Below are 8,215 nucleotides of genomic sequence, written 5' to 3'. Positions count from 1 at the left end.
TGTGTGTGTGTGTGTGTGTGTGTGTGTGTGTGTGTGTGTAAAGTTTCAGATGATTGACTCGAACACGTGCTGCTTCTCCCTGCAGGTCACCGTCATCGCTGCCATGGGCGAGGAATGTGCTGTCGCTACGAAGGTCTTGGCCAGCAAATAAGGAGAAGACGGACTCTGCTTCCCAGGCAACAAGCACCACCCACAACCAGTCTCCTGCATCCTCATTGGTTCTGTCACCAAAGGGTCGGCCTTCACAGACAACCTCAATCATTCTGTTGTGATTTCTCTCATTTTTATCTCTTCCCCCCCCCCCCCCTTCATCCTCCCTTTTTATTTTGTCATTTCTCTTTTCCATTTGCTTGTTGGGGAAAGTTCCACTTGCAGCTCGCTGCGTTGCGTGGTCCTCTGCTCTGATCACTGAGGTTTTGTTTGGCAACAAATCTACTTTATATATAAAAAAAAACGACTTCAAAAAATATCGATCAGTTGCTCATTCCTGCTTATTTTTGCCTTCAAAGTGTTGGTTTTGCCACTCGCATTCCTGAATGTTTTAATAACAACGGGATTCAGCTTTTGTATGATTCTTTTCTTTTATATATTCTTGAATATAGCGGGTTTAAAGCCTTTTAAAGGGAACGGGACGGGGACAGTTTTTGAGTTGTTAAAGCAGATGGATAGATGTTTAAATTCTGGTTTAGGCCGTCCCTCTAGCAGCCGTACCGCTCTCCAGCATGGCCTCTGCTCCGGTTCCCGCGTGGATTCGGGGCTCGACGAGGCTCGTTTTCTCTCCTCCTCCTCGCTGGGATTGGTGGTGGTTAGCACTTATGAGCACTTGAGGTCCACCCCAGCATGTCAAAGCTCTAAAACCAAGAAAAGAATTGTTTTTTGTTTGTTTCCCCCCTAAGAAGAACAGAAGCTTCAGTGATTTACCCTTGTGATGCCAGTCTCTTGTCTGTGTAGAAGTTGGATGGGCGCGTGTGCGTTTACACCTCTTGTCCACCGGGGCGGTCAGTCGCCAGCCCCCCCCCCCCCCCCCCCCCCCCCCCCCCCCAATACAAAAGGAGTGTTATATTTTGTTTTGAGAGGCATGAGTGTGTAGCGGTGTGGGCCTCCGAAATGTGGAAGGCGGTTTGCAGTGAGGCGTGTCTTTTTTTTTTTTTTGAGGGACTCGATCGGGTTGGGGAGGGTGGTAGAGTTGCAAACGTTTTTGTTCACTCGAGGCCTTTGTCACCTGACTGGAGATGGCAAAAAAAATAAAATAAAACCACGAAACAAAATGGACAAAAACTGCAAACTACGTCTGGTTTTCTGTCTCTGATGTACGCTGTAAAGGTGCAGTCACGGTCTCAAAGGGATGATGTTGGTGACGCACGATGGACATAAAGTGTTAAAATCATAGTAAAAATATATCAATAAAGTTGTACCTTTTGTAGTTTGTGCTGAAAGCTGCTGAGAGGTGTATTGTACTGTGGATGTCTGGATGACTTTAAGGTTGGAAACGAGTAATCTGCAAAAACAAGCACTTTTGATGAAATGCATGTTAGAAGTTTCAGGTTCAAGAAAATACACAAATGAAAAGTCCTGGTCCAGATTTGTACTTCAGTTATATGTGTTAGTGAGACTTAACTCCAGTATCAAGTGTTATAAGTAAACGGGTGTTGTGGGTCACATGACGTCATGTTTTCTTATCCCTTAATCATCCTCTTCAAGGTGACAAACGCCTATTAAATAAACATGGACACATATTGAGCTGTTGGGGCTCTAGAACCAAGAAAAACACCTGGACTTAAGTTTATTTTGCACTGCAGGTGTTGGAGGAAAAAAGCTTCTTGCAGCTGCAGATCCACAGTGACTCAGACTTACAAAACAATATGTAGGAAACATGGTGACTCGCATGAAAAGACTAGTTTCAGACTCCGACTCGCCCTGCCTGAAGGTCCCCAGTAGTGGTGGAACTTGAGTGGAAAGAAGGATGCATGCTAACCGCCTGACCAGTCACAGTTTCGCTGACTCATCAGGAGGGATTTCATTTTGAGTGTTCATACAAATGCAGCTGAATGAACAGGGCTGGTCTGAGGCCCTGTGTGTGTGTGTGTGTGTGTGTGTGTACACACGTCGTGAATGATTGACCAGGCTCAGCAGGTTTATTATCGGGGTGTGTTTGGGCTGTGAAAGACCCTTTGGACTTTTCGTCCCACAAAAAAGGCAAAACCTCCACTATAAATCTCTTATTTTAAGACGCAACTTCATTTAATTTAAATAAACCTGTCAGTATTGTTGTTAAAATAAAAATACGACTCATAAATATGAGTTCGGTCACTTCAGAACTCGTTAATCGAGCTATTTTTCCGGATTCCTGTGTTTATTTTCCCTCTTCTCTGCAGCCATACTGGGGTTACCATATATGGTAAGGGCGTTGCACGCGGCGCCATCCGCGTCACAGCTACGTCACCTCCGGTTCTCCCTTTCACGTCCGATCGTTCAACATGGCGCCGGTAAGTCGTGCTAGCTCCTCTGGAATCTGCGCGTTTTAGTGTTTATTCCGTTACCGTTTCCCCGCGTTACTCCGGTCATTACCTACTAAAAACAAAGTAAAGATGGAAGCGCGTAACTGTGTGAAACATTGTTTATATAGGGCAGGAAACCAGGAAGCTAGCAGAGTTAGCATTAGCTCGTGGTAGTCTTGACGTTAGCTGGCACGTGTTCCATTCATTCAGGGCCAGTCTCCACAGAGTAAAGGAGTGTTTTTGTTCTTATCGGTGGCTTTTCTGCCTCTTGACCGGTAAACCTGACTTCTGTTACAGTCTACATGTAGTACAGGTCCCACTGGTCAGTTTGGCATAACTTTTATATTGACTATCCCTCTAATAGATCATAATAACGTAGAAACTAAACTAGTGGTGGATGTCTCTACCAAAGGAACTTCCATTTGTTTTGCACCCAAAATTCAAACAAATCGTTTTATTTCAATGACTGATGCTGTACATATAAATATATCTTTAATTTTTATTTATACTATTTTTGTATTTACAATTAATGAACATCCAATTTCTGAGCGTTTTGTATTCACTAATTTAAAGTATTGTGGTATATATTCCATTATTTATATATATATATATATATATATATATATATATAATTTGCATTCAGCATAATCCTGCATTTACATTTTATGATTATATTTTATTCATGCTTATAAATAACAGCATCTGTAAGTTACCAATATCCCCCATTTAGTATAACACCACCTAAGAATTAGTAACTAATTAGATTGCAGATATCTTAAGGATACTTAAACAAAGGATTTACTCTGGATTAAGAGTATTTACTGAAGTCTAGATGTCACAATGTTTTAATATGTTTACAACCAGTGAAATCTAGAATCAGTAAAAGCTAGAATGCCTTTTGGGACTTTAAAGAGGACCAGAAACGTCTCATGTTTCTGAACCTGTTGCTGCTTTATTTTTATTTTCCCTCACAGCTCAAACAGAAAAGACCAACTGTCAGCAGGAAGTCCAAAAAGGGAGCTGCATGGAAGTTCACCTTGGACCTGACCCACCCTGTGGAGGATGGGATCCTGGACTCTGCAAGCTTTGTAAGTATTCCCCCTCTTATTAAACCCTTTTTATTCATTAGAGACGCTAGTTAGGAATCAGGAAAACTGCGTGAAACAAGCAGCTAACCCTGCGTCTGGACTAGGGTTCTCTTCCCTAGCTCCGAATATACTAGGGTTCCCTTCCCTAGTGCGTCACTGTGTTCTGTCCGACAGGAAACCTTCCTCAAAGAGAGGATTAAGGTCAACGGGAAGACAGGTAACCTGGGCAACGTGGTCCAGGTCGGCCGCATGAAGAACAAGATCAACGTCACGTCTGAGAAGCAGTTCTCCAAAAGGTCAGATGGGATTTTTATTTATTTTAACAGAGCAAACAATATTAGAAATCAAAAATTCAGAGACTAACCGACCCCTCCTCCCCCGCCCTCCGCTAGGTATCTGAAGTACCTGACGAAGAAGTACCTGAAGAAGAACAACCTCCGTGACTGGCTGAGAGTCGTGGCGTCCGACAAGGAGACGTACGAGCTGCGTTACTTCCAGATCAGCCAGGACGACGAAGAGGAGTCGGAGGCAGACGAGTAAACGTCTGGAGAATAAATGTGGAAAAATAACTTCTGCCTCGTGTTTTTATTCTGCTGTTCTCAAAAGGTCTCTGTTGAAAGACACATAAAGTGTGTATATGTATATATGTGTATATATATATATATGTATATATATTCTGCTGTTCTCAAAAAGTCTCTGTTGAAAGACACATAAAATGTGTATATATGTGTGTGTGTGTGTGTGTATATATATATATATATATGAGATGAGCAAATAAACCCGATTTGAGGACCACAAATATTACGTCAGATGGAGAATGAAGAACATCAGGTGATCAGGTAAAAGTGATTTTGTTCTTTAAAAAAAGTCTATGAAACAAAAAATCCAAATATTTTAAGAACAGAACAAAGAGTAAATGTGTAAATTTTCACAGATTGAAAGTAGTTTTTTTATAAAGTAACCTTTTTAATAAAAATAGTCTAAACTAAGTACTACAAGAAGCAATTTGTGTCTCAATTTTTCTGATCAGATAATTAACTGAGCATTAGTTACACCGAACTCAAACCAAAGATTTACAGTCCTGAAATACATCTTCCTTATAATATAACCATCTAATAGAGGCGTTATTCAATATGATTATTTGGGGCTAATTTTACTGTTATACTAAAGTTTTCCTATTATTCTGTCCACCCTGTAACTATTTGTATGAAACTTGTATTGCTGTTTTGTTTAAATGGCGTTACATTTGCCGAAAAAGCTCTTTATCATTTAATACAGACACAAAACTCTTGAGTTAAGACTTCACTTGTGACTCGTCAGATTTTGTAAAGACTCGAAGGCAAAGACTTGGCAAACCAATAACGTGGTCCCACTGCATTACAACAGGTGTTCCTGTTATTTTGCCCGCCTTTGATCGACGCCTCTTGATTCTTGTCCTTATGCCTGAAGGCGGTTGTGTAGCAGTACTCTGAACACTAGGTGGTGCTACAGATAGTTTTTACTTTCACACACAGAAACCAAAGGGAATAAAGGTTCCGTTGGGACAGAATTATTATTTTCTTTTAAAAGGTAAAAATTGAAAAGCGTATTTTGAATTTGCACTAACTTTTAGTAAAACTATATTATGGGTCAAAAACACTGGATCTTTCCATTTTGTTTTGACCCGTTTCCTGATGTCATCATCCAGGTTATTCTTCACTCAGCCTGTGAGAACAGATGTGTGACTTCTGGAAAACAATTTGAAGTCCTTGTGAATGAATGTGATGCGTTCAAATCAAGATTTAAGCTCCTTAAACACTCGTTTGTGTTTTATTAACGGTTAAAGGGTGGAGCAAATGACACTGAGGCTAAATATTTCAACAGAGATTTTCTCTCAGTTTGAGAATTCTCTGATAAGTTACTAAATGTTTTATCTCATTAAGTTTAATTTCCACAATATATTAACAGTTCTACGGACTGAAACCTCTGGTTTGTTTCAGCTTAACAAAAAGACACTAAAAATAACAAAGTCTTTTATTTAACCTGAGGTCTTCAGACTGGCATGATAAGACAGAGTTTATCTCTCCTGTATGTTGCTTCAAGCTGCCAACCAAAACCTTTACTCCCTTAAACAGAAAAGGATGTTTTACTTCGTGTGTGTGTGTGTGTGTGTGTGTGTGTGTGTGTGTGTCTGGATTCACTCTCGTTCGCTCATCTGTTGCGTATAAAGCACGCAGCTTCAGGAATGCCTTCACCTTCAGCTGCTCTGCAGTCAGCATCTCAAATCTTTATACAAAAATCTGTTATTGTTATTTTATAACATGCAGACATGCACTCAACAGCTTACAGTTAGATCCATACATTCAGAAAGCACACAGTCAGTTTCCATTTATTAGTCTTGTGCTCATAAGTACATTCAAAGGTCCATGAGATAAACAGTTAAAAATAGAAGATGACAGTCATCAGAGCAGCTGCTATCTAAGAGGTACATGTTGTCAAGACTTTCCACGTCCGCCTGCTGATATTTGGTTATTCAGGTATTTTCCAAATCGCAGCATCTGAACCACAAAAAGACGAGTATTCAGAAAGTAAAAGCTCGGAAAAAAAATGGACCCGAGTCACAAGTGTGATGACTTTAGATCTAACAAAATCAAAAAAGACTTGAAACTCGACTTGGACTTTATCACCATCGACTCGTGTCTGCACTTTGACTTGTCTTTTATTTTGAAAATACTTGATACCTTCCCCCAAGCCCAACGATTTATTTAAAGGAGTTTGCTACGTATCAATTAATTTCCCGAGTCAACTATCGTTAACGCTTTTCAGTCCCAACAACATCCCCCGATGTTATTTTATGACAAAGTTCAGTCACAGTCTTGTTTTAACAAACTTGTTTCAAAAAAGGTTTTGAATTTTGAGGAAAAGTGTCCGAACTCACACTTTGCACATATTCCTCATACTTTCTTTAGTCAACATGTTACACAAGTTCTTCTTAACAGTGTCCATCCTCTCCTCTCCATCTTTATTTCTTTATACATCTCTATTTCATATTCATGATTCTTGACTGTTGTAATGCTTTTTCACTTCTCTTACTGTATTTATTGTTATGCACCAAAACACAAATTCCTTATGTGAAAACCTTGATGTTTCCATCACCGTTTACACAAAACCGACTGTTGGTTGGCTGATAATCAACCAATCAGAAGCTGAGTGTCTTGTTTCTCTTATTTTAGACCTTTGTGTTACCACGTCTGCCGGGTGTAATCTGACTCTGTGCATCAGATTACAACAGCAGATAACACAATCCGTTCAGTGTGTACATGTTGGGCCCACAAGTTAATAACAAGTCTGTGTACTAAAGGACTTGAGACGCAAAACGAACAAAATAAGACACAAAATAAATACAATGAGATATAAAATGACACAATAAGATGCTTAACAACTACAAAGAGATACAGAAACACCAAAAAAAAAATATGTCCCCACTGTGTTGATTGTTACGGTCCTCACTATGTAGCACACATGAGAACGAAGACAAACACACACCTGGTGATTTTCTCAGCTCTGCAAACAAAGAGTAAAGAAACGTCACCTGTGGCAGCTGCAGCACAGAGTTAACTCACACACCTTCACAGCAGCTATTCTTTCCTTCCTCTTATGAATGAATTATGACACACACACACACACACACACACACACACACACACACACACACACCTGGCCAGTCTCAGGAGTTGAATAATGTATCCACCTGATCAGGTGGTGTCCGGTCTGAAGGATTAACGCTGTCGTCTCCTCACCATTTCCTCTAGGTCTGCAGAGGACGTGGACTCAACCAACACTTCTTCCTCAGGAAAAACACACAACAGGTGAGTTTATTACCTGTCTGCTCAGGTGTGCATCTTTAACCGGCATGTTGGGTGTTTTTATCCGCATCTTTACGTCTCTGCCTGTGCTCTTCACTGTCGTCAAGCCAGCCTGTTGATGTTGATCACGTGTTGATTTACATTCAGGTTTTGGTTAAAGTGCAAAGCTGGGATTTTTTAGATTTGTAGAAGTTGGTTCAGTTTTTGTTTCCTCAGTCGTACCTTTCCGTTGTGAAAGCAGATCCTCGGTCTTCATTAAAGTTTCAGAGAGAGAGTCTCGCTCCAGTGAGTGATGAGAACAGCTGATGGTATCCCATCATCCCCTGCTGGCTCACATCCACAGACATACCTGCCTGATATTAGCCTTTTATGATTGCACTGTTTATTTATTTAAGAATTAATTAAAGAATTGGTTCGCCTAAATTATACAAAACATATTGTTCTGTTACCTGTTGTGGTATCTAGTCACCGCCACCATGTTACAAACAAATTAAATGGAGGTGAATAGTTTGCAGCCAAAGCGTTGAACAATTACTACTTTCTACTAAAGACATATTTAATTTTTTTAGAGTTTTATTCTTAAATTTAACTGCTTTTTGTCCAACAAGATTTTGTATTTCTCCACCAGATTAATATTTTCACATTTCACAGAATCATTATTTAATAATAAAGAAAGGTATTTGTTTTAGCATTGGGGGCACTTCTGTATTTTTCCATCTGTACTTCTTTCATTGATACTTTTTACTAAATCAAATGATCTGAATTCTTCTTCCATGTCTGCTGT

General features: G+C 39.9%; 2 protein-coding genes across 4 annotated transcripts in view; both read left to right on the top strand.

Annotated features, from left to right (window-relative positions):
* The window catches only part of LOC116385187 (eukaryotic translation initiation factor 5A-1-like), a 4,445-nt gene extending 4,277 nt beyond the window's left edge, over window positions 1–168 (top strand). For both annotated transcript variants that reach the window (XM_031850417.1, XM_031850416.1), the window contains exon 5: window positions 86–168. In XM_031850417.1, the coding sequence (XP_031706277.1) occupies window positions 86–151 (66 nt within the window). In that variant the 3' untranslated portion in view covers window positions 152–168. The remainder of the gene's footprint in view (window positions 1–85) is intronic.
* An 854-nt stretch (window positions 169–1,022) lies between these two features.
* On the top strand, window positions 1,023–4,155 carry rpl22l1 (ribosomal protein L22-like 1). 2 transcript variants are annotated; one of them, XM_031850418.1, is made up of 4 exons: window positions 1,023–2,486; window positions 3,473–3,586; window positions 3,761–3,882; window positions 3,979–4,155. In XM_031850418.1, the coding sequence occupies exons 1-4, from the start codon at window positions 2,478–2,480 to the stop codon at window positions 4,124–4,126; spliced, it is 393 nt and encodes a 130-aa protein (XP_031706278.1). In that variant the 5' UTR covers window positions 1,023–2,477; the 3' UTR covers window positions 4,127–4,155. The 2 variants fall into 2 exon arrangements, with proteins under 2 accessions (XP_031706278.1, XP_031706279.1); XM_031850419.1 differs by lacking the exon at window positions 1,023–2,486 and having other exon boundaries at window positions 3,498–3,586; window positions 3,691–3,882.
* Window positions 4,156–8,215: the final 4,060 nt, after the last annotated feature.

This window comes from Anarrhichthys ocellatus, unplaced genomic scaffold (genome assembly GCF_004355925.1).
Source record: "Anarrhichthys ocellatus isolate YVR2014 unplaced genomic scaffold, GSC_Weel_1.0 scaffold10, whole genome shotgun sequence".
Classification (NCBI taxonomy): Eukaryota; Metazoa; Chordata; class Actinopteri; order Perciformes; family Anarhichadidae; genus Anarrhichthys; species Anarrhichthys ocellatus.
Note: the sequence above shows the minus strand (reverse complement) of the source record. Positions and strands in the feature narration are given on the sequence as shown.

Bases quoted from the DNA above. Each gene is read 5' to 3' on its own strand.
- rpl22l1 (XM_031850418.1), top strand. The intron at 3,587-3,760 runs GTAAGTATTCCC...TCTGTCCGACAG, and splicing joins TCCTGGACTCTGCAAGCTTT to GAAACCTTCCTCAAAGAGAG. The intron at 3,883-3,978 runs GTCAGATGGGAT...GCCCTCCGCTAG, and splicing joins GAGAAGCAGTTCTCCAAAAG to GTATCTGAAGTACCTGACGA.